Below are 27,708 nucleotides of genomic sequence, written 5' to 3'. Positions count from 1 at the left end.
CATGGATCATTTAGGAGACATTTTGTTCATCGTAGTTCATGAACATGGTCATGGATCATTTAGGAGAAATTTTGTTCATCGTAGTTCATGAACATGGTCATGGATCATTTAGGAGAAATTTTGTTCATCGTAGTTCATGAACATGGTCATGGATCATTTAGGAGAAATTTTGTTCATCGTAGTTCATGAACATGGTCATGGATCATTTAGGAGAAATTTTGTTCATCGTAGTTCATGAATATGGTCGTGGATCATTTAGGAGAAATTTTGTTCATCGTAGTTCATGCACTTATTCATGAATGATGTTGACCCAATTTGTGAACTTTTCATGAACAGTTCATGAATTCAGAATTTCATGAATTGACCATTTTCAGTTCTTGCATGTTCATGAACAGTTCATGAACCTGTTTATGAGTTTTAATGAATGGTTCATGAACCTAGTTCATGAATAATTCTTGAACAGTTCATGCCAGTTCATGAATTGTTCATGATCATATCACAGCAGGTCAGTCTCTGGGAAAAAGATTGGTCAAGTTGGAAGAAACCTCAAGAACAGGGGAGAACTTTTATGGTGACCTGTCATTCGTCTTCCTCATGGCTATTCATCTATCTTGCCATTATTACAAGTGATCATCACTACTACTACTATGATTGCCTTGAAATTTAATGCACATATTCATCTGAAAGTGTTGTTGGTTATTCATGTCTGCCCATTATTACGAGTTATTGCTACTCCTTCTAAAGTATTTGGAAGATTGTCTTGAAGCTTGACACACATATTTGTCCCAAGGTATTGTTGGTTCTAAATAATCTTTGTGCCAGCTGGACATCAAATATGGCCACCATGACAGCCACAATGTCATGGCTCTTCCTTCCTTGATGAAGATGCAGCTCTTTTTACATCCAGTATGACCACAATGGTACCAATCTTGAAAACTGGATGGGTATATTGACATTGGGTTAATGCATCAAAATAGTTCATGTGGTGTCAAGAAGCGTTTCAGGCAATATGCACAATTGCTGCATTTGCACAATAATTAACATGAAGTCCAGAGACTGAACCTGCTAAAAGGGATCTGATTGATGACTGTACAATATAAAACACTTGTGCAGAAAAATTGTTGTACAGAGAAGTAATTGTACATTTAAATGCTGATAAAATAAAAGGAATTTGTCCATAGATTCAGTAGGTGAAAGTTCTGGATAACTAATGTATTGATGCTAAACGTTTTACTGATCAGTCAATCCATGTCCCCTTGATTTTGTCTAAATTTGTACTGTCTAGACGATAATCAGCTGATACAATCCTTACATTGTTCTTGGACTTAAAACTAAAAATAAAAAAAAAAAAAATTGTGTTTTGTTGTTAAAATATATGTCCAGTATTTAAGTAGTATAGAAATAGTACTTTAGAAATATTACCAGAAAGGTGCTACATGTTACCTTGAACACCACAAGTGCAAAATGTGATTTGCTTCCATCCAAGTGGCCGAGTGGTCTGAAGCGCTCTCCATTACAGATCATTGCCATCTGACCTCTGTCTGCGTGGGATCAAGTTTCGGATTCAGCCAGTGTGGGTATGTGAGAAAGCTTGCCAGTAGCTTCTCGTGGGTCGGTGGTTCTTTCTGGGGTTTTCCCAGGTTCTTCCTCCACCATTAATACTGGCCGCCATGTATAGCCTTTTGTGTGCTGAAAAATTGCGTTAAACCCTACAACAACAACAACAACAGTAGTTCACCGACAGAATGCACTGGTGCTGGTAATCCATGTTACTAGATGTTCCTTTGGAGTGGAAAATCATTTGTGCTCGGTGAATATGAAATTGACAACAAACAACAGTTTTACACATGAATATTAAATTGCGAAATGTGCATGTCCAGGTTCATTCTTGTGATTCAGCACGAGTGAGCATTTCATTTTATACATTTTCCTATACTTTTCACATGTTTGCTATGTTGACAACAGTGAAAGTGCAGTAAATGGACCAGACTTTATTTATTGATTGTGATGAAAGTTGGCAGCTCACTTACAAAAAGAAATCCTCCTTTCTGCATGCCTTTAACATATGACAAGAAAAGGACAAGGTTCGATAAGGGCTGATTTAGGCCTCCAAATTAGCCATAAATTAAAGTGTATAAGAGTATTTGTTGTGGTCATGCCATATCCATTATATATTAACTGCAACATTTGTGTACATGAGTTGGTTTGAAATTAACGGTGTGTTCAATCAAAAACTTTGAGTTTGTCCGATTTCTACTTCTGTGAAGGTCTCCAAAACTAACCTCACATTTGAGAACATTTTTTTTTATTATAGGAGATACTTTTTTGTAACTATCTAAGGTATCCAAATTTAACACATGTTCTCATTAAAGAGCAGAAAAATGAAGGAAACTGCATAACTTGGACCCTCTGCGATTTTCGTTTACATGCAGTTTTAGGGTTTCATTGCTTGGTTTCTTCAAAAAAAAAAAAAAACTATCCAAATGTCAATTCCTGTTTGTATGAGTGATCGTGATTTTCTTTTTCTGTTTCCTGTTGCATTTTGAGGCATTCTTTAGCATAAATCATTATTGGAATATTTGGATGGGAGATGCTGAATATAGAAGAGGGGCAAAGAGGAGTGATGTTCACAGCAATAAAATAACGAACTGAGGCAGCTGATGATGCAATTTTTGACTAAAAGGGTCCATTAAAAAGGGATGAGGGTCTGAAGTAAAATCTCCATTTATTGTTTTTCATTGACAGATCATAGTAAGTTATATTTTCTACTCTTCTATGATTTTAAATAAATTGGCAGTTGGTACTTGAGCAAACAGGATCATAAGATAAAGATTAATGAGAATCATGCCCATGTATTAAAGCTGTGAAATCACCATGAATCCAGTAAAAAGAAAATTATGAATTATTTTAGTACATAACTTTAAATTGTAATTTGTAGATCAGAGTTGCAATGAACTGATTCAGCCATCAGTGCATTATGACAAAAACTATTAATTGCAGCAATTTTCAAAGAAATATTTATTGAAGAAAGGGATCATTGTAGTGTTTGTTTACTTTTAGTAAAACAATGTGTACAAGATCTGTTGTATTTTTAAATAAGGCTAGAAACAAAAATGTCAATAGTCAAAGCTTTGGATATATCTATTACTCCATGGAACCTCACCATGCCATTTAGTTATTTTTATTTATATAGTAAATTGTAAATGCTCAAAAGGTATCAAAGTCAGTGGTGTAAAGTTAAGATGGTTTTATTTTCAGTACGAATGCACACATCCCAACCATTATGCTTTTGGCATAATCATTTAACAATATATATATATATTAAAAGCAATCCATGTATTATGATTGTGATCAGAACTTATAGGTGGTCATTAGTAGCAGAGGTCACCCATAACGGGTTTTACTGTATCATATTCATTTATGTAAATTTGAATTCTGGCATGCAATATATTGATTTCGCTATTTATACCCAAATTAACCTTTTTTGCCACTTATATTAATAGCAATAATTGTGCATATGCCTGGTGTTGGCATGTATAATAATGTCTCAGACAGTAGCTGTGAGCCCTCTCGAAGGCTAATATTTTTTTGTTTTATTTATATCTTTTTCTTTTGCTTTCTTTTACATATAAATAGTTTCTATTCACTTTGTTTTCTGTAATTCATGCTTAATTTTTTCATTTCTGTCTTGCTTTCCATTTGTTCCATGTTTCTGATGAATAACTTGAACATTTGGTTTTGATACACTGTAGAAACATGGCTTTTGCTACTGCACAAAAGATCTTCTCAGCTTTTGGGTGATTATTTATAGTAAAGAAATACCCAGTTCATTATTCTGTGGTAATCGGGTTGAGGTTTTGGTACCAGTAGTCATTAGATGTTCAAAATAGACAAGGTACTGATAATCAACCATACATAATGTAAATATGTTCATCATTTAGACAATGTTTCAAAACAAAATTATTTTTGTACATACTGTTATTGACTATTAGGCATGCAGTGTGCCCCTGTGAAATGGTCATAAACAATTCATGAACTGGCATGAAATGTTCAAGAATTATTCATGAACTGGGTTCATGAACATGCCATGAAAATTTTAATTCATGAACACTTGTCAAACGTCTTGAAATGTCCATGAACTGAATTCATGAACAAGTGCATATGCATGTTTGTGAACTATTGATGAACAGAGTTTTGAATGAATTTATGACTGTTCATGTGCAGTTCCTATAAAAAATTTATTTGAGGAAGTCAGTGACAGATACCTATATTGTAACATTTCTTCCCGAATCATGAAATAGCATTGGAGGTGGGTGGGTGGGGGTAAAACAGTAAACAATGCAAACAACAACTGTCATCTTACATTTCAAAAAAATGTTTAAGATGCAACAAAGAACTTGTCAATTGATAATCAGTATTAATTTTGTTGCTCTCTTCACAAGACTTTTCGGTTGTTCTGCAGTTTATTCTGTGAGCATTTTTTGAGATATTCAGGGGCAGTTGTGTTTAACCAATTGTTCAAGCTTATTTAATTTTGACATGTCATGGGACTGTCTTTGGGGTTTCTACGAACTTTACTAATTGTTTTCTGAGATTTACCTGTCAGATAACTTGTATTTTGTGAACATTTTCAGGGCCAATAATTTAATCCTATCTGCCCATTGTCGCTACTGAATGTCCTCCTCTGTGACTTGAGCTGTTCCATCCGATCACCATTTCAGGGCCAATAATTTAATCATATCTGCCCATTGTCGTTACTGAATGTCTCCATCTGTGATTTGAGCTGTTCCATCCGATCACCATTTCATGGCCAATAGTTTAATCCTATCTGCCCATTATCGCTACTGATTGTCTCCATCTGTGACTTGATCTGTTCCATTCGATCACCGTTTCAGGGCCAATAATTTAATCCTATCTGCCCATTGTCGCTACTGAATGTCTCCATCTGTGACTTGAGCTGTTCCATTTGATCACCATTTCAGGGCCAATAATTTAATCCTATCTGCCCATTATCGCTACTGAATGTCTCCATCTGTGACTTGATCTGTTCCATTCGATCACCGTTTCAGGGCCAATAATTTAATCCTATCTGCCCATTGTCACTACTGAATGTCTCCATCTGTGACTTGAGCTGTTCCATTTGATCACCAATTGAATCTTTTCATGTTGCTGCAGCAGTCACTACATAATGTCTCTTCCATCTTGGCCATCCAGTCCTCCAGTTTTTTTTTTCTTCCTTAACCGTGCTTTATTCTCTAATTATTTCAATTTTCTTCTAATAGAAAGATGAAGTTTGTTTATTCGCACAGATACCCTCTAAATTCAACATTGTCTTTAACACATTTATAATGGCACTCCACTTTACTTACCTGGAACAACTGATCTAACTCAAAATTATTTAATCTTTTACACTTGACAGAAAAAATGAATATAAAATCTATATTAAACTTGCTGGGCATTTATAGTATTTAGAGCATTTTTATCACTGGTTTCAATGCCCATTTATTTTACTTGTAGCTAAGCCACAGGTACTAGTCAAATACACCAAAAATTTGTGACAACACCGTTATACATGATAACCTTATTTTTTATACATATTTATGGTACAGATAAAGTTGAACAATTTTTCAAACATTTTCTTAGTATTTTATTGACAAAACTTAAGACTTCTGTCACTAGTGCATCTACTCTGCCTCTGCAGGTTTATTGGGTATCACTTCAGTTTCATCAGGTCGATATTTACATCTGTATTCTTGTGTACAATTTGACATAATGACTAGTTTGATGTTTTATTTACAGACCATACATCACATTATAGAAATAGTGATATTACAAAACCAAAACTCTACTTAATTCCTTTAGTAGATGCAGTATATTGCATTGTATTGACGTCTAAAAATGGAGGTACTTTTTAAAAAGAGTAGGAAGCTGAGTAATGTTTACTGATTTTAAAAAAACTAAGAGCGACTCTGAACTGGGTCTGGAAATATCATCCCTTGTTAGTTGGGTTACAATTAAAATGATGATGTATAAGCACCAATGAAATATCTGCACAATCTACACAGCAATCATTGTTAATGATCGATACTCCCAGGAATTTTGGATGATCTGACTGGATTATGTGGGCAAGTTTTTCCTCCTAATTTTGCTCTTGCCAAATCATTTCCATTATATTTTTCATAATCTCTTCTTGGCTCTTCTGTTGACTTACGACACTGAAAATATTCACTTCTGCCCATTCCATGAGAGTCCACATTTTTGTTTGCGGTTTTTTGGGTCTGTTGCAAACTGTTTGCATCCATGTTTCCTTGTTGGAAAAGGGGGCTCAGCTGCTGAAACCGTGCACATACATGAACCAATCATACAGCTTCTTTCACTAGCATCCAGTCAGGATAATCAGTGTTTACATATTTCGGTTTGTATGGCAAGTGGTCAAACAGCGATGGTGGTAAGTTAGCAGAGTATGTAATTAATGACATTAAATGGACGAAAACGTTTGAACATAGTCATTGAAAGCTTTTGTTCCAGCTGGCCAGAAAATATTGAATCAAATTAGTCCAAAAATCGGGTTAAGAGCAGAGATACTGAATAAAACTCTAAGAACATTTATACAGTATTCATATAGTTTTTTTTAAAAAAAATTATTGACCTTTATTTATTTCACAAATATTGTGGAGGAGGATTGTATAATGAATTTTGATGAACATTTTATGAAAATAATGATACAGAAATGTTGTAAGCATTTTATGCATACAGTCATCATAGAAACATCAAGAACATTTTATGAAAATAATGATACAGAAATGTTGTAAGCATTTTATGCATCCAATCATAATAGAAACATCAAGAACATTTTATGAATACAATGGTATAGAAATGTCAAAAATATTTTATGAATACAATGGTATGGAAATGTCAGAAACATTTTATGAATACAGTGGTATAGAAATGTCAAACATTTTATGAATACATTGGTATAGAAATGTCAAAAACATTTTACGAATACAGTGGTATAGAAATGTCAAACATTTTATGAATACAGTGGTATAGAAATGTCAAAAACATTTTATGAATACAGTGGTATAGAAATGTCAAAAACATTTTATGAATACAGTGGTATAGAAATATCAAAAACATTTTATGAATACAGTGGTATAGAAATGTCAAAAACATTTTATGAATACAGTGGTAGAGAAATGTCATAGACATTTTATGAATACAGTGTATAGAAATGTCAAACATTTTATGAATACAGTGGTATAGAAATGTCAAAAACATTTTATGAATACAGTGGTATAGAAATGTCAAAAACATTTTATGAATACAGTGGTATAGAAATATCAAAAACATTTTATGAATACAATGGTATAGAAATGTCAAACATTTTATGAATACAGTGGTGTAGAAATGTCAAACATTTTATGACAATGGTAGAGAAATGTCATAGACATTTTATGAATACAGTGGTATAGAAATGTCATAGACATTTTATGAATACAATGGTAGAGAAATGTCAGACATTTTATGAATACAGTGGTGTAGAAATGTCAAACATTTAATGAATACAATGGTAGAGAAATGTCCAGAAATGTCATAGATATGTTCAATAAATTTCTTGGTGGTGCATCAGTTCTTGAATTGTTCATGAACCATGTTCATGACGTTTCAGAAACTTTAAAAGTTATTATAATGGTTCATAGAAGCTCATCAGTATGTTCATAAACTTCATGTATAATGCATGAAAATTCATGAAGTGTTCATGAACTTTGTTATGGGACTTTCATGAATCTTTGTTCATGAACTCGAATGATGAACAGATCACAAAACGTTTCAAGAACAGTTCATGATTGTTCATAAAGTCATGAATTTTTTTTTTTCTCAATGTGTGCAAATACATAATTTTTGGTGTGTTATCTTTTGGCAGTCAGTTTCGTAGGGGTATGTTGGTTGTACTGGATAAAATCAATAAAAATAGGTTCTTCATCTGTGAAGAAAATGATCATCTCTTCAGTAGCTTATTTTTTTAAAATTAAAAGTGGCCCTATATAGAAATAAATGCATATTTTGAGATGAGAGTGGGAACCTGATTGGGGGCCAAAATTGTCCCTTATCAAACCTTGTCCTTTGACTGACCATAATTGCATGCATTTAGCATGTGACAAAAAAATTTTAATGACCTCTTCAATTGTATTTTTCAGGATTGGCATGAGGGTGAGCTTATGCAGATTTTATCTCGCATGCACAGGTAAGTAGCTTGTAATTATTGGTAATGAAGATTTTCTGTCTCTTGCACCAGTTGTATGAACTATTGCTAAACAAATCACACACATGTGTATCAAGTGTTGTGCACAAGGACAATGCTTAAATAAGATAACCTCCAGATATAAAATATGCATTCCTTTTGTAAATTGTTAAATCTCTAATTTTTATTGGCATATCCATCTTTCAAATTGTTTCTTTTGAATGTCGGGGGTTTTTTTTGGCATAAGCAAGTATGATCTATGGCATTGGTGTCATCATCTGCACACATAAAAGAATGAATATAGTAGTACATCCTCACTGGATGTCAGCAGTTTTGTTTTTCTTGGTCCAAGGCATCAGTTTGGAAATGTTTGATATCACTTATTCTTGGCTCTGTTTTATTTTTTAACACTGTTATACCTGGAATCATGAAACTTCGCCAGGATTGCATCTTCATGAGTATTACATATCTTCATAAAAGTAGGATACAGTGACATGTATTTCATATTTCCCTAACTTTGCTTTAACATTTTAGTAGAAGTTCGTTGAAGTGCTTTGTTTATATCCCTATTATCCAACTATATTGTATGCCTCTCTGATAACATCAGACCCTAACCAACAAGGAAAGTCACAGTGACATACATTTCACATTTTACTGGCTTGTGTGATGTTGCATTTAGCTCATGACCAAACAAGTTCTATATACTGTTGCATCTTGATTCTTGAAGCTTGGCAAGAGTATGTATCTTTTCGAGTGCTACACCGTCAGTGCAGCCTCCAGTGGCCTAAGTGTTTACAGCATCTGCCTCTGATTTCTTGATAAATCGTACCAAAGATGCATAAAAATAGTACTTGTAGCTGCCTCACATGGCACTTGGCATTAGTCCTCAGTGGCCTAACAGTTAAAGCATCCACCTAGGATTCCAGCGGTCATGGGATTGAACCCTGGCCAAGTCATACCAAAGACATAAAAATGTTGCTAGCAACTGTCTTGTTGTCTCCTCTGCATTAAGAGGTTAATGTTAGTACTGGTTAGTCTGGTTGTTGTTGTTGTAGAGTTTAATGCCATTTTTCAGTACAAGATAGGATATACTTGGCGGCCAGTATTAATGGTGGAGGAAGAACCTGGAAAAAAAAACGGAAAGAACCACCAACCCACGAGAAGCTACTGGAACCTTTCTCACGTACCCACATAGACGGAACCCGTGACTCGAACCAATTCAGACAGAGGTGAGATGGCAGTGATCTGTAATGGTGTGCTTTAGACAACTCAGCCACTCAGAGCCCTGGTCAGTCTGGTGTTAGGATAATGTTACTGGGTGGGACATGATGCTACATGTCTGTAGCATGATGCCCCAGTGCTAAACATCACTATCAACTGCCAAACTGAAGACATCATAGCAAAATGACTGAAAAACTGTTAAAGCTACGTTCAAAATCCATATCACGCACATGCACCTACAGAAGTAGGTGACTGTGACCCATATATTGTGCTATACTAACTTTGGTTACATTCGGTTTCAAGTGTACTGGTATTTCTCAATCTCTGGTTATGATATAATATTTGAACTGCATCTCTGTTTATGCTACACTTTTCCAGCAAAAGGTCATAGTGACCGCCATTTCACATTTTACTGGCTTAGGTCAATTTTTTTTTGCATTTAGCTTGTAACTAAATTGATTGTTAGCACCATCGAGAGCCATGCTAGCCAAGTTGTAAGAGCATTTTGACATATTACCCAAGGATTGTCAATTCATTACCCAGCCTGTCCAGTATTCATTGGGAATGGTGATTGGCCCCCATTTGCTTGATATGATTGGTCCATAAGTTAAAAGTGCCTTTAAACCCCCATGCCCACAAATGTAGCATCTAGTATACATACTGTTGTATATAAATTTATGAAATTTGGTGGAGTACTATACTTTCATTACAAAAGTAGGTCACTGACTCGAATTCCATGCTTCACTGACTTGGGTTATTTTTAAGTTTATTTTGAAAGTTCTATTATGGCACAGTCATCAAAATAGATGATTTTATGCATCTGTTAGCAACACACCCATTGAACAAATGTTTGTGTTGACCTACATTTCACATTTTTCTGACTTTTATTTATATTTTGCATTAGCTTGAAGCCAAAAATGTTTGTTAGTGTACAGTATACATAATTTGTACCAAGATTCATGAAACTTGGCGAGAGATCCATCTTGACAACTACTACACCCATGTCACAAAAGTGGGTCACTGTGACAATTTGTGCTGCTTTACTTGGTTGAATCTTGAGCACTGTTTACACCATTCAGTCATATAGTATTGTATGCAGCTCTCTTAGTAATGCACCTTTACAATAAAAGGTGTGCAACACCTATTTCACACTTACATACTTTGACACAATATTGTTATACCTGGAATAGTTGGCTGGACATGACATGAGGCTGTTTCTTTCCTTGTCCTAAATGTTGGTCATGACCTGTATTTCACATTTCACTGATTTTAGAGCATCTGCCTTGGATGCAGGAGGTCATGGGTTACAACTCGGGCCAAGTCATACCAAAGACTTGTAAAAATGGTACCAATAGCTGCCTCGCTAGCTGGTCAGCATCAGGAGATTAGTTTTAGGACTGGTCGGCCTGGTGACGTGATAATGTGACTGGATGAGACATCGTAGCAATATGACTGCAAAATTCTTAAAATTATGCTTGAACTGAACCTAATTATGAATAGCAGTGGTTTATAACCCACGGGTCACAACCTAAAACTGAGTTGCCAAGCTGTTTTGAGTAGGTCACCAAGATGAATCTTAATAATTTGAAATTTCCATCACAAGTTTGTAATAAAACATTTTTTAGCATTTATTGGGGGGCTAGGCTATAGGTTAAGAACTGCTCATGTACAGTGTACTCTTTGTCCTAAACTAACAGCCCAAAAATGTCATGAAGATGTACATTTCACATTTACTGGCTAGAGTCAGTTTTTTGCATTTGTGTCATGACTACATAGGTTTTTGGCATTCTCTATGCATTCTATCCTTATCGAACCATGTAACTTGAAAATGAGTCCTAATTGGGCTCTTCCTTCATTGTAGTAACAGGTCAATGTGGTCCATGCTAATGGTTGCCTCCACTTGCATTTTGAGTTCGATGTTCATTTCTGAGGAACTGTTTATGCCGGAAAAAATCTCGATTGTGTAATAATTTAATATTGAATTTAAGAAAATTTTTGGAAACCCTCTGATTAATATCCAATTTTTGGTCACCAATGCTTACAAAGCTGGACATTATTGTAAGAATTTCATATATTTAATATAAAATCATTACCCATTTGAGATTGTTTTCATTTTTATTCTAATGGAAATGGTTTAGAGAGACACGGGGAAGAAGGAATAGTTTCATTTGTTCTGACTTGGACACAGCAGTATATATACATCGATTAGAAATATTTACAATGTTTGAACCTATTCTTGGTCATTTTCACTACTAAGCATTCCAGTTATTGGATCTTCATGTGAAGAGATCATTACTGGATGTATTAATTCCAGATTTAATGTATCTATGATCAGATATTTGCATTTGATTTTTAACAGTCCAAGAGAAAAAGATGAATTTATTTAGAGATGGAATTGTATGTCATTAAAAAGAAATGTTAATTTGTTGGACCTATTCTACTTTTAAAAAAATGGAGAACTTTCTATTATGTGGCAGACCGGCAAATGTACACATTCTTTTTCAAACATTCAAGTTTATTTACTCTTTAAATTAGCTTTTAAATCATACTGGTCTTTGGCTGGGGTCCACGTTGCAGGCCTCCCCACCCCCACCCTCCACCCTCTGTCCATTGATTGATTGCCTTGATTTTATTTGTCACAAACCCGTGTGTGGTAAATTGGCCATATTCTGAGAGGTTTAAATTCTTTTCAAATGATTAAAAAAATGGCCACCAAAATGTTGATAATGGTTTTCTATAAATTATAATTGAACCATTGAACCACACTTGTCATTGTTGTGGGGTGGGGTCCCTCTAACAGGTCCTCCTCAAGCCCTCTGTGCATTTTTTTGATAGTTTTATTTGTAATGAGGGGTAATGGACTTTGGCCATAATTATTTTTCTTATAAGTCTGTTCATTTGCAGACCTGTCAACTCTTGAGATTTTGCCTCAAGTCTTACAAAAATTACCCTTAAAATACAAACTTAAGCACACATGCAAAAACTGCTGAAAAATGATAGTTGCCAAAAAAAAACAGTCTGTGTGTACTTAACAAAGTTTTCAGTTGAACATAATGTTCATCATCGCTGCTTCAGACTTTTAATTATGTTTTCCAGCTTTATAATAGCAGTTTTTTATATTTTGTTACACCTTACTGAAAACTGGTCAATCTTGCATTTAAAAAAAATAAAACGGCCTTACTGAGGTGGACTTTTCAAGGTTGGCAGGTCTGCATTTGTATCTCGGTATTGATCTTATCCCAGTGTCCAAATTGTAATGAATCATATCTTAATCTAAAATACCTTCATAGATGAATTCACAGTGAAGCTCTTGTCACAGCCGGGTTCCCACGCTACCAGGAAATCGGGGAAAGAGTCTGGAGAAATGATTATTTTTTCTCCAACCATGAAAGTCCTTAATTTTGCAAATATTGATGCAAGTCTGGAAAAACCCAGAATTTTCCACCACCACTAGACGCCCATAACAATCGTGTAATTGAGTCAAAAGTAAACCGATTCATGAGTTAAATTTCTCAAGTTCTAACCAGAATATTCAGAAGGTGCCGTATCGATCATTTGGTTGCTTGCAATAAACATACATGCGGAGTCAATCTATAGGCCCAGTGGATTAGATTCGTCTAGTCGACTTTTATTTTCAAAGTCAGCTTGATATCTGTTTCTTTCCTTATGTGGAAGGTATGAAAACCAGTCTAGCATTACAAGAGGCCAACATGGTGGTGGCAAAGAGTAGCCGCATACTGGATGGCCTAACAAACTTTAAACGTTGTTAGATCGAGTGATACATGCATGAAATTGATATGAAAATGACTTATTTTCTCACAGATTGTGAGTATTAAAATAGTTATGTCTTTAATCTGCTGAAAGACGAGATAAAACTACGTCATTGATGCAATGTGAACTGGTACTTGCGATTTGCACTGCTAGTCACATGAATACGCAAATCTAACAACCCACATTTTCAAATGTTGTAGAGAAAAAAAATACACAATTATTAAATGAGAGTCATATACAGGTTATAATAAAAATACAAAATCGAAAGAACAAAATATTCTCCATATTTATATATTCCAAGAACAACTTCTAGAGTTTGATTGTATCATGAGACTACCACGTTGATGTGTGCTCTCTGTTTGATAAATCAGATTGTCCAGATTACTGGTTTTTACAAAAAGTATCTGACTTTCATTTAATATAATTGAATTTCTGTACAACATTATAAAGGAGTTTGTTGTTAGCATGTGACTATTGGATTCGATGTTGTCATTTGAGATTTGTGAAGTCACGTGACTAGTAATGCAAATGGTGAATACTAGGTCAGGTTTCATCTACACTGTAGTTTTGTCTGTCAGTGAATTAACAACATAGCAATTGTATAACTTGCCATTTCTGAGACAATAAATCATTTTCCTATCGATTTCATGCAGGTACGAGTCTATATAATGTAAGTTTAAATTTTTTTACATGAAACTCGTATAAAAGTGGAAAAATATAAATAAAGAGAAAAATACAGCACATACAACCACAAGTAGGGCAGGAGGGCCTCCCTAAATGGTCTGAGAAGATAAACCAGGGAGAGCAGCCTCCCCCAAAAAATATTCTAAAGAATGAACACTTACCTAAATCAATACCAAGAGTGTCTAAATCTAACTCTTGTATCACCACCAAAATGAGAGCAAAACAAAAGCTCTAAAAATAGACCGGGACTTCGTTCATTGGTACTGAGAACTGGAAATGATAATTGTGATCCAAGTCCAGATTAAACCTTTTTTCCCAAATGACCCATGGGCAGTCAATACGCAAAATGGACACCAGAATGTTGATAGCAACAACAGAATAAGTTGTAGAAAGGGAGGGGGGCATGAAGGTAAACTTTCCACCGTCTTAGCCATTAAGTAAAGGGACTATCACCCAAGAATTTAATTTGCTTATTTGGACTAATCCGAATCTCATAAAGTGATGTTAATATATTGTTATATCAAAGATGTTAAACTGCACATGCTGTTATGTAAAGTGTCTGACCAGGTGATAATCATAAAATTGATGATATGCATCTCACTTATCGTGACCTCTATTTCATCATTTGCAGACTTTGGCTTTTATATCCTTTCTACAAAAAGAGGTCGCTGTTATATTTTACATTTCAGTGACTATCTAAATCTTGTGTAATGTTAATTTATTGGGTGCTATTTATGTTCCAATCTGAAACTTTATAATTGGGTGCATCTCTGTTACAACTGTCCTTATAACCAAACAGGTCACAGTGACCTGCATTTATGCTGTACTAAGGTTGGTTAATTATTTTCATTTTTTTGTCACAATGATTTGCCCCTGCTAAACTTGCATATATCCTAACATACTCAGAAGGCCCGTTTTATATATCCAATCTACTTGGAAGTCCCATTCTAACCAATGAAAAAAACTTGTTCTGTGGTAAAACATTTACACTTTTATCAATTATGCATTGTATATTAGGATGTCTTTCCCCCAGCTTGTTAACTGTGTAGTGTACATGTGAAATAGTCTAGGAGATGGATGAGTAAAGTCTGGCATGCTTTTCATGTGCAGATTCACCTGTAGTAGTTAATCAAGGTAATCACTGATGCTTGAACTGTTTGTGCAGCTGGCTTTCATTTTCAAAGTTACTGAAAGTGAATAGCCTACAGTTAAATCTGACTTCCAGGGTGGATAGAGATAATAATGGCAATCTTGCAGATTTTAAGAACAAATGATTTTTTCATTTAAAATAATTGACAATTGAAAACCAACATTAATATTTGGATCCTGTCAGCTTGTAGTACCTCTACTTTGGTGTCATAGAAAAGGATATTCTTTTTTGTATTGTTTCATTTTTATACCCTGTCACAGTAGGCAGGTAGGTAAGTGGCTTGTTATATCTCTGCTTTTGGTATCATAGAAAAGAATATTCTTTTTTTACTGTTTCTCTTCTTTTATGCTCTGTCACAGTAGGCAGGTAGGTAAGTGGTTAGGTAGGTAGAACCAATTAAAGTTTAGAATTTGTTTTTCTAATGAGGAAGAGTTAGTGCACACAAATAAAAAAGTTGCAAACAAATCATTGAATGGAGAAGGGGCCAAGGTCACTTCAGATTTACATTTGTCATGACACTATGTTTATGCTGCTGGAGACAAGTTGCCAGACATATAATGGTTGATCACACTATTTGAGGTTTTAAACTTCAAATTTTTTTTTTTTACTGCATTGTTTACATTTATAAAATTTAGTCTTATACTCAGAAGGTTGGAATGACAGGAATGTCTTCTGGAATGCATCTGCCTGTGTGTGATAACAGTGTAAACAGTGAATCCTTTTGACAAAGTGTCACTTCTGATACACTGTAAACATTGAATCTTGAGACAGATAACATGCTGCACAACTTCAAACAGTGATTTGTTACAACCATATTGGTGGAAATCCAGGGATTAATTTGCAAGAAAAATTTGAAAAGGTACTGTTAAATTGGTTTCATCATTTTAATGGGTGTTTACAAGACATAGGTCGTATTTGTTTTGGTCCAAGTGCAGTATGGGGAGATGGTCTGTGTGGTCCCATGCTAACTTGAACCAATACTTGTTGGAATATTTTGCTGAAATTTGGCACATGTCTGTAGAAGATTGTCAGAAAAGAAAAGTTGTTTACTTTTTTAAATATATAGCAAATTTTGTTTTGGGTTAATGATTTTATTTATAGCATCACCTGACGCACATTTAAAATGGTGTTTTTATTTGTAACCAGAAACTGGTAAATTGAGTAAAACAGCTAAATGTTGAGGTAAAACCATGACTAATCTTTTTATGTTTGTAAATGGAATTTTCTTATATATATGCAGTAATTCCTAATCAGTATATCTAAAAGTTGTAAATATAGTACATTACTGCATTAATGTTAGATTTTCTTTGAAAAACTGAATGAAACTTTATCATTTTTAGAATGTTGTATACATTATTTAGTCTGGGTCTGTCTGTTTCTTTGCTTTCTTCTGTTTAGGTTCTGCTACAGTATCTGAAATAGCAACTTGTTTTGCTTTATAAAACTGTTGGTTAAATGTCTTACATAGAATATTGAACCAGCTTCATCAAAATGAAATTTTATTGGAAAATAATGTGGATTTATGCAACTAAAAAAAGAAATAGGTCTAAAGTAAGAATGAATGCTTTATTGCTAAACTGCTGTTATAAACAATTATTGATATTGTCAAATATTTAACACAATAAATATATAAAAAATTAAAAATTAAGTACACGAGTTTCGTAATTAATGAAATACTGTAAATTATTAAAAACAATAGTTGAAATTATATTTTTTATAAAAATCATTATATATATATATTTAAATACTTTATTATCATTATCAACATAAATAAATATTAATAAACTTATATAAAACTTAAAAGAGGTATTACCTATGATTGTCGTGAAAGACTTGTACTTTCACTGTAGTTGAGCCTCATAGTGTTAAAATACATGCTTAATAGAATATATGGAAATTAGATATAGACGATTCCTCTTTGAAATGTATATACAGGTAAAACTCATTATAACGCAATGCTCAGGGTCCAAAGAATAACATCGTAATATAAGCTGGATCGTGTTAAGAAGTTTGTCATAAAACATCCCCATAGAAAATGTGAATTGAAATTTCAGTGTCGTTAGTTTTAACTAACCTATTGATCATGTATCGTTTGTTTTGTGTGCTGGGTTTCATCAGATGTCAAATATACTTTAGTTTTGAATTTTATACTGTACATGCCAATATGGTGGAAATGGTGCACAAGAAGTTAAGGCTACATTACCTGGCTGTACATTTTCCGAGGTAATACTTGGAATTTTGACATAAAACCTTGGACATGTGAGGTTTTTCCATGGTTTTCCTAGGAAAACCTGGGAAACCTCCGACAATGCCGATATATTGTCCAAGGTTTTATAAGCAAACCTCAGACGTTAAATTGTACATTAAAAAAAACAAACTAGGAAATACTTTGGATAAAGCCTTGGACATAAGAACTTTGTTTATTTTTGGCTTGGAAATAAGAACTTGGTCATTTTTTAGCCTGGACATAGCTCGGAAATGTAGATTTATAAATTTTTTAGCTAGGAAATAAACTTGGCCTGTTTTAACTGTGCACTTAGAGTTTTCTCTATATTTATTCAGACCGTATTTTCACAGTTTACTAAAATGAATAATGTTTGTCATTACCAAAACAAGTTAAAGTCTAGGATTTGAATTAAAGATTGACTTAATGTTGATTGATTGATATGGGTTTTACAGTGTACCATTTTGCCTTGGGCATCATGGTGCCAAATAGGATCACAGATTTTGGTTTCACATCTTATTTACATGAAGATAAAAAATATGAGACACAAAACCAAAACCTAAATATAAATGCTTGAACCCATCCCCCTAGTTAGAAAAATTCTTAGCATTTATACACTTTTAATCACTTAAACAATCATCTTAGTGTTCCCATTTCTGATGCCCTGTAACCACACGGGACAAATGTAAACATATTTTGTGTATTAGTTACATGAATAATAATTTAAAGTACCAGTTTAGAAGGATAATAAACTGTTACATTATTGGTGCAAGAATGTTTTCTGAAAAATTGTTATGACACTGTTTATTCATCACATTAGTTACGAGAATAATAATTACAAATATACAGCTGAGTCTGAAAAAATTGCATGGATGATTGGTATGGCACTAGTTTTAATTACCTTTTTTTAAAATGACAGCAGATAATAGCACTGTTACATCGAAGTTTAATCCCTTTCAAAATGATTTGGGAAGAATCACTAAACACTTGATTCTGTTTTCTGACAACAAAAAGGGGTTGTACTCTGCTTGTACAACACTGATTCCATCTCTGAAACACATAATTCATTTGGGGATTTTAAAAAATATTAAACTTCACAAAGAAAGTTGGCTTTTGATGTTTAAATAAGATGAAAAATAACCTCCAAAGTTACTGATGACATAAATTTGAACAGTGTTTCCATTTTGAGTATAAACCAGTGTAAATCTTTTTCATTTGCAATTAGTTCATGTACAATTCAAATATTCATGAAATACAGGCAAACAAGGTACAGTAAAAGACATTTGCCAAGTAAAAAGGCAAAATTTGTAATCCTCATTTAAGCTTTGCAAAGCCACATCTACACTTTCAGTGATCAAGTAAAAATGTATGTCAGTAGTTACATTGTAGCTAAATCGTGTGTGGTAAATGATCAAATGTGTTAGTGTACTTGTAGTTGATAAAGATTTTAATTTATACACCTAAATTCTTACACCTGAAGACGAACTCTTTCTGTATTTCCTTTGGACACCAATAGTTTGCCAACTGCAAATACATGACAATTTTATCTGTGGAGGAAGTATCTCTGAACTTCAGTAGATCTTCTCCAAATTTTTATTTATTTTCTCCAAATGCATTTGTAAATGAATTCTGCTTCTTGACCTTGTTTGTCTAATGTCAGTGCTGTGTTAAAGCCTCCTTTGTATATATGTTTATGATACCACCCTACCCCACCCCATGTGCTTTTGCATTGGTTTAAAAATATATATATATATAAAATGTACTAAGCATTTCAAGTTCTGTCTAATTTTTAATTTTTTAAAATATTTTCATTTTTTAAAATTTTTAACCCAAGGAAAAAGTGCTAGGGTTGGCAGCTTAAATGGTGACAGCTGTCCTACCAGAAACTTATTTGTTTGGCCTGATATGGCACTTCCGGTCTGCAGACAATCGGAATCTGGGAGATAATTTAATCTTATAGAACAAAATTTAGATAATTGAAAGACCCTACGTAATGATCGTAGCAGGTGCTTATCTACTTACTGCTTTTAAATTTAAAAAATACGTAAGTTGTGGAAGGTTTGGGAAATATTTCTTTCGCATTCTTCCATTGGTTGCAGAGCATGGAATTATCCAATCACAGCAGCCTATTCATCAATCGGTCTTGTATGCACCATAATAATAAATTAGAAAGTGGTTCATTGAAAGCAAACTGGTCTGTGAAAACTTGCGTTATAAAGGAGTGGATTGATCAATTTCCATAACTTTGTTTGCGTTATGTATATGATAATCCTAATACCGGAACTGTTCATAACCTCCTAAATATTGTTCAGCCGAGAAAGGCACTCAAAGATTACAAAGTCGGAGATTTGGTGTCTGCAAAGTTGCAGAGTTTGGGGATTACAGAAGGAATTATGTGAAGGATTGGAGGTAAGTTCATTTCTTTTTTTTATTATATTACATTTTTCATTATATTACATTAAATCTGAAAAAGATAAGAACATTTATTGGCTCTTGTTTCATAGGCCGGCTGTACACTGCATCAGTTTTTAAGTCGATTACATCTTTTTTCGATGGGAATGGGGTGGTTTGGCGAGCTATAAATAGTGTGCAATGTTATTTACCCACTAGGCATTGCACCGTCAGCCGTATTGTTTTCTGACAAACGTAGATCTGCAGTGTTCAGTAAATCTTATTGTTGTTTTCATCTTTATCTCATTGATAGCTTGTGTGTATTGTAGAAGGTGGATTTTTAAACAAAAATTTGGTGAAACAATGGTATGGAAATTTGAGTGAGTGTTCCTGCTTCTATGCATTGTTTAATCCTTATAGATATATGATAATAATCATAATAATAATCTCTTATTGTTATTGTTTTTCTAATTTTATCTTTCTACGATTCACTTGTAATTCTTTGGAAGGGAATTACAAGAATATAGTACATTTTAATGATAAAAATTATTCAACTATGCATATTTTAAATAGAGCAAAGCAGACTAACCCATTAACATTAGTTGAATTTAAAAGAAAAGAATTCATGGTTTTAATTATTATTATTGTTAAACATGAAAATAAAGTCATGTTTAAAATTGCTGAAAGAACAATAAAATCTGAAAAATATTTAATGACTTGAAAATGGATTGTAGATTAACGGTGTGTGTACATGATTGTTATTGTGCATTAAATCAGAAGAATAGGTTTATGATTAGTGTTAAAGACATGTAAGAATAGAACAGAACATCCATGCATATATGTTGTTGGGCAGCAAGAAAATCTACAAAGCAATTAATCAGATTCATTACTGGTTTAGTATACTAATGAAAAGCTAAATTATCTTATCCATTTTCTTTAAGTACAGTATTTTATAATTTAAATAATTGTACTGGCCTGCCATATTATCATGTGCTTTTCCAAAATTGCTACTGCATTCTACTTTGAGATACAAGGAGTTGATTCGTGACATCACATGATGGCCACTGTTTAACAACTTTATAGACCTTGCAAACCCAGATAGTATATGCCCTTCATTTTGGGTGTAAATTTGTACATTATATTAAAATGATTCATGGTCGTGCATGTCATATGTTGATATTGAATAGTACTTAATTGGATTTCTTTTCTTTTGTCTAATTGCAAAGGAATGCTCTATTTTACCTGTTGCATGCAAATTTGCATAACTGCAAGCATCACTGATCTCATAACTTTATAAAGGATGTCAGGTTACATAATTTAAATTATTGTTATTTTTGTTTTTAAAGACCAACATGCCAAACCACATTTATTTTTTCAGCAATAAACGTGGATATATGTATTTTTTCCCAAGTAATCAATTCCCATCACTAGTAAATGGCATGGAATGTACTGCATATTATTTGAAAAGTCTGCACATTTTGTTTCAAATTTAGGGTTGAAACAAGTAAAGAGGCGAATCCACAATCATCAAAACCAACAAAAACAGCTAAGACGATGGCAACAAAAAAATAGACCACCAAGATGCAACAACAAAACAGACTAAGACAGTAACGCCCCAAACGTCCAATGTAAGACTGAGATGCAGCAATTTTAAAATTGCTAACAACTTTCTAAGCAACAAACATTGTGTCGTATCTTTAAGGGTTGATTACAGTAGCCTGGAACACTGTATTATCATGGTACTTGACGTTATCGGTGCATATTAAAACTGATCTGTTATTGCTGTATTGTTACAAATTGTAAAGTTTTGCTGACTTTCTGTTCCTGTAAAATAATCTTGGTCAATCCAATCATGTAAATGTAAATTAAACTGCATATGGCGGCTGATCCAGATTACCGTACCATGGGGGAACAACTCTATATTATCGCGGTATGTACCTAAGCTGCGTATGGTAGCACGCACATATTATAATAAACATAAAATTCAACATGGTGACAAGCTGGAATGTCCACGCTTGCAATGGCTGAATATTTCCACCAAAATAAAGGGTGCAATTACTCTATTGAATACACATATGTCCGTTAAGTTGAAATCCACAATAACAACGAAAAGAATTAAAAATGAAAAAATATATATCACTTGCCTGCATTTTAAGTGCAGTGTGGGCAGAAAAAGAAAATATATATGAATCTATTATTAATACTGAAATATTGCTGATTTTAAAATTAGTTTAACAGGATCATAAGCAAGGTTTTGTCAATTTTGGTCCATACTGGCTACCATGGAATTAAATTCCAGGCGTAACCATGTAAGAACATGTGTCATTATCAATATATGACTTATAATCTTCAGACATCGGACGATAAACTGAATATATTTTGTAATCGATGCCAGTGCAGGTATAGCAAGTTTGACTGGAGTTTTGTATGATCACTGTAATTGCATGCACTTTATAAAAAAGTGGCGTGTATTATTTTTAATTGTAAACTCAAAAAATGATGTTGATAATTTAGAGGAAACTGCACAAAAAGATATTTGCATCCTTAACAGCTACAACTTTACTTCTGTAAACAACCAATAGATGTGCGTATCCAGAATTAACCAGAAAATCCTGTTTGCCATGATAATACAGCGTTGCAGTATACAGTAAAGTAATGATACATTAGTTTGAACTTGTCAGACATTGAGCCAGGAACAGAATATAATTTTGACTGTATTTGTTTTAAAAAAGTTAGAATGATGGTCCCAAATTCAGAAACAGTTATGGAAATGTAGCATTTTCAGGTTTAATGCCTTATTTTCAGAACTAAAGGATTCGAAACATCATTTGTAAATCGATGGCTGCCAATAACAGTTATGTTATATGTGTACTGTTTGTTTTATTAATTCATCACATTTTATATTTTTAGCCAATATTGCTTTTTTTTTTTTACAGAACTGATCCAAAAGAAATGGCAGAACATCGAAGAGGCGATGATAAACAAGAAAATCAGTGAAGTGCTAAAACCATCATGAAACCAGTATATAGATGGATGAATTTTCAAAATTAAATTTACAATTTGGCACTAATGGAATTCTCATGGGCATTCTTGATATTTTGACCTTTTGTAAATTGTATTTGTATGTGTTGAACAAATTAAAAATAAAATATATTCTTATATTCTATAATATTTGCTTCGTTATTGTTGGTCTGATGTTTTATGCCAGGAAGGTGTGTGAGAAATCCTTGGACGATATGTCTGAGGACACAGAGGACAATATATCCATATATCCGAGGACACCTCTTACGATATCTCCTTGGAATCCTGGGACAATATGTCTGAGAATGTTTGAAAACCATGGACATGTCCGAGGATTCCTAGGAAACCTTGGAGTATTGTTTGCAAAAAAACCATGGAAGTACCTTACCAGACCATTTATTGTTGATACATAGTCAATTGTCTACATTTAGTGTATTTGGTTTCATGATGTAAAACAGTTGTGCTGTTTAAATATTCTATCAGACTGTAGCTGTGTGACTCCAATTGATGGCAATTTTTTCAAAATTTTTTTTTTTTTTAAAAATGTATACATAGTGTATATTTATGTTGCCTTCTCTTATTCATGCATATTGTGTACACAACAAGTTCCACAATGCTCTTATTTCCATTTACTATACATGTTCAAATGAAGAAGTCAAACTGTTACTATCCAAAGTTTTAATGAGTTTAAAAATAACTGAGATTTGTAGTGTCGATATGACTCTCAAATCGAGGCTCCGAGTGGCCGAGTGGTCTAAAGCATTCTCTGTTAATAGATCACTGCCATCTTACCTCTGTCCATGTGGGTTTGAGTCTTGGATTCAGCTAATGTGGGTATGTGAGAAGGCTTACCAGTAGCTTCTCGTGGGTCGGCGGTTCTTTCTGGGCTTTTCCTGGGTTCTTCCGCCATTAATACTGGCTGCTATGTATAGGCTATCGTGTGCTGAAAAATGGAGCTAAACCCTACAACAAGAACAACAGGACTCTCACAGCATTTTTTCTTTAAATTATGCCAGTTTCATCTGACTGCTTAGACATTAATGTTGTCATCAAATGTTTTTTGGTGGTTTATAAACATTAATGGTTTATAATAATAATAATAATTACAATAGTAACAATAATAATGACTTTATTTATAGAGGGTAACAATGTTAGCGAAGAACTAATCTGCCTTGAGGCCCTTGTACAAAGGATTTTATTTATTTTAGCTGCATCTCTTAAGCCACTGGATATTATGGATTTGGAAGAAGGAAATAGAGTGGGCATATCTAATCTCAACTGGAATACTATTCCAGTGCAAAGTTCCAGAGTATTGAAAACTTTACAAAAACAATTCCTTATTTTGATCGGGAAGTTTTTTGTTTTGTAGACTTGGATCACAGGTTGGGGAGTATTGCCAGGTAGCCTATACTGGAATAGTGATTGTAATATTTAGGAGCACTATTATTGTATAGTCTATACATTAATTTGGCTTATCTCACAAAAGGATTTGGACTTTAATAGGTAGTATTTTAACTTGCCAGCTAACTTTTCATTGCTTTCTGACTGGACTGATATTAGCCCTAAAGCTCTTTTTTGAAGATGTGCCAGCTTTGCTACAGTAGTCTAAATAGGGTTGTATGTAACTTTTAAATAGGTTTATGTACCTTTCAGGGAGAAAATGTCTGGGAAGACATAGAAGACATAAACTTGAATTGACTTTTTTTTACTGACATGTTTGATATGTTCAGTCCATGATGGGTTATTATCTACCAGAACACCAAGTAGTCTGTGATGACAGACCATTTGCAAAATGTTATCCTTCTGTATCGGACAGAGTTCATCAATATCAGATTTGTGCTTTTTTGCCATGTTAAGATAAGTAATGTTTTGGTTTTACGAGTATTTACCACCATGCCATTGTAGAGGTATTTCAAAAGTTTCACTGTATTCTCTAAAATGTTGAATAAAGTGTTTAAAGAATAATATGGTCGGATTTTGATTCATTCTGGTGTTCTTACAAATCATGACTTGAATAAATGCAATGTTATCTTAAAATTCAAGCAAATCCAAAGGCATGTTGACAATATTCCTACAGGCATTTAAAAACTGAAGGATACAAAGTTTTATGTTCATTTCATTGGAAATAAATATGAAATAAAACATGTTTTGACTGTGAACCAGATTAATTTGATCCAAGAAGCCAGAATTTTGAATGTATCCAAATAGTATGGAATGAATCTGTGTACGCTATAAATATTTACTAAGGGTAATCCCAGACATTGACCAATCAGAGAATTTATCGCAAAATGAGACGGGTGTGTGAGACCGGAATACTGGTTTACAATGTTGAGCGATAGTTATTGTTTCTGGACCTCTTTACTGGTCTGTAGTGTTGAAAGGGATAATAATAAATAGTAATAGACCTAGAATTGAGCGTTGTGGTACTCCATATCTAATTGTTTCAGGTTCAGACAGAACATTATTTGTGTAAACATGTTGTGTTCTCTAATTTAAGTATGAAGTAAACCATCTAACTCTGCTTTCGACACACTGGTAAATGTTCAGTTTCTTCAAAAGGATTTCATGATCCACTATGTGAAAAGCTTTCTAGAAAGTTACAAATGAAGATCGTATTTCACTTTCCCCATAAGTGCCTCGTGAACCCACGAGATGATGCTGGTCACATGGCTGACAAGAACAACAGTTGCATGGAAGTGTACAGTTTAAAAGCAAATTAAAGGAAGAAAAAAAAAATCAACAGCATAATATACAACTTTCGAAGAAAAGTTTTGCAGTCATCGTTTTTGTGCATTCCAGAGCACTAATTTTTGCAAATTGGGTTGCACCTTTGCAGAGGCAAAGTGTTGCAGATAGTTTCCCAACTTTTGCAACTTTGCAATCAACTTCAACATTTATGACAATGGGGGGTGCAAATCGCCCAACGCAAATGCCAGATGGGACAGGCTTAATGAGTGAAATACTCAACAATTGTCAAAATTGCAACAAGGGTCAAGTGCTTGAAGGCATTTATCAGCTGGGGAGATCAAGGCAGTCTCACATAAATGTTTCTATCTAAAGCCTGATTGATTAGTGCGTAACAGCAAGTGTTTGGTTAAATATGACCTGAATGAGTCATGGACATGTTTTTCAATTAATTTTGACAAGTTTGGTAGTATTGAGATTGGTCGATAGTTATCAGCATCATCCTTAAAACCAGATTTGTGAATAGGAGTTACTTTTGCAGTTTTCCATATTTTGGTGACTGATGAGGTTGCAATACTTAAATTAATTATGAATGTTATGCTGTCTAAAACAGCGGAGGCAGAAGATTTAACAAGTCATGGACCAGTCTGATCCAGTCCTGCAGCTTTCTTGGTATCCAGTTCACGGAGACGTTTTTTAACAAAGTTTGTTGATACTGATGGAATAGAGAAACATGCACCACTCCCTTGATAACTCAGAACCCACTTATAATGCGGGGTCAGGTGTGGATCCCATTTTTTAAATGAGAAAATACCCCCCCAAAAATTGATCCCTATTTGTTGAACTTTAAGAAAATCACGATCAAAATTGGTAACAGAAACTTTGATTTATTGCTCATTTTATCGTCGAAAACGGTAGATAGGACCTGAAAATTTTAATCAACACTATGAAATATCAAATTTAAAAAAGATCATACATTTTTTTACATTTTCTTTCCAAACGACATTACTAGTACACCGCAATTGATGATGTGTAAGGAAATTTTGATAATGGAAATATCACGCTGAGTGGAGGCAGGACTTTAATAAATAAATACAAATTAAATAATTTTTGTATCAATTGAAATTTGTGTTCAAGTTCTATCTTTTAGTTCCTATTAAGTGTAATTGTCATAGATGCAGTGTGTCCTCTTGTAATTAAAGGTAAAATGCATCAATCTACCGTAACAGCTATGTCTGCGAGCGTTTTTCTGAGAACCTAATTAAGTGCCGACCGTGTTTTGATAACTGACTTCCGGAAGTGTTTGTTGTAATGTTGCACTGAATTAAAAGCTGGCCTCCTTTGTATTATCATGTTAATTATGTCTTTTGAATCAAATAAAGGAGGTGGAATAAAGGAAAAGTTAAAACGCACAAAAATCGTACAAACTGCAAATCTAGCAGCCCCGGTTGTATGTCGGGTGAACTCGCTTCATTTGATCAGTTGAACACTTATAACTGTTATTGTGTATGTAACATAGACTACTTAAATTAATGGACACTTTCATAACTGTGATCAAAGATAACAAGGCAGCCAACTGAAACAGATACTTTGTAAAATAAAGAGTTTGATTTCACAGATACTGACAATTGTGGGCAAGCGAGTTTCAGAAAATTCTTTAACTAGCACTTGGAGATGTCATCAAGGATGATAAGAAGTTTCATTATTCTAATTAATTAATTCATGACATCAATATTGTACTAATTCAGCAATACAGAAATTGAGTTTCAAGGTAGACAATTGTCTCATGAAATAAATGTCACACATTTTTTTTAAGAAAAGGAATCTTGTTTGGTGGTGTATCAACAGTTAGTCTAGTTCCTTGCTCTGTGGACTCCCGAGTTGGCAGGATAATATTCAACACCACTATGGGAACCAGACTTGTCAAGAAAACATAAAGCAGTGATGTAATAGACATATTTTTTTATGTGTACATGTGACGGTTGTTGAAACCAGTTGGAATAATCTTTCATATGTTGGACATTTTGAAAATGTTATTTAAACAGAATTACGAACAACTTCATTAGAAAAAGCGTGTTATTAAAAATAATCAATGTGATTGTAAAATGAAGATTCAGTCAGTTAACAGCCCAGTTCCCTAAAGCTGCTCCCCCCGTTTTCTCAATGTCAAAACAAATTTTTTCCTTAAGTTTTTGGATTTAACTTGCACCTCGCTTATAGTGTGGTCTATGTTTGTGGATCCCGTTACGCATGAGTTACCGAGGGAGAGGTGTACCTCCTTAGAGATTTTTGCTGCTGCAGAACTTTTTCAGTTCATTA

At 33.8% G+C, this 27,708-nt stretch overlaps 1 protein-coding gene across 2 annotated transcripts in view; it reads left to right on the top strand.

Annotated features, from left to right (window-relative positions):
* LOC149798310 (uncharacterized) overlaps positions 1–27,708 on the top strand; it is a 238,663-nt gene that overhangs the window by 45,250 nt on the left and 165,705 nt on the right. For both annotated transcript variants that reach the window (XM_089963443.1, XM_089963442.1), the window contains exon 3: positions 8,199–8,245. In XM_089963443.1, coding sequence (XP_089819569.1) covers positions 8,199–8,245 — 47 coding nt within the window. The remainder of the gene's footprint in view (positions 1–8,198; positions 8,246–27,708) is intronic.

The sequence above is a fragment of the Sinohyriopsis cumingii genome, chromosome 6 (genome assembly GCF_028554795.1).
Source record: "Sinohyriopsis cumingii isolate HCF-2022 chromosome 6, ASM2855479v2, whole genome shotgun sequence".
NCBI classification, from domain to species: Eukaryota; Metazoa; Mollusca; class Bivalvia; order Unionida; family Unionidae; genus Sinohyriopsis; species Sinohyriopsis cumingii.
This window is presented reverse-complemented; position numbering and strand designations above follow the sequence as displayed.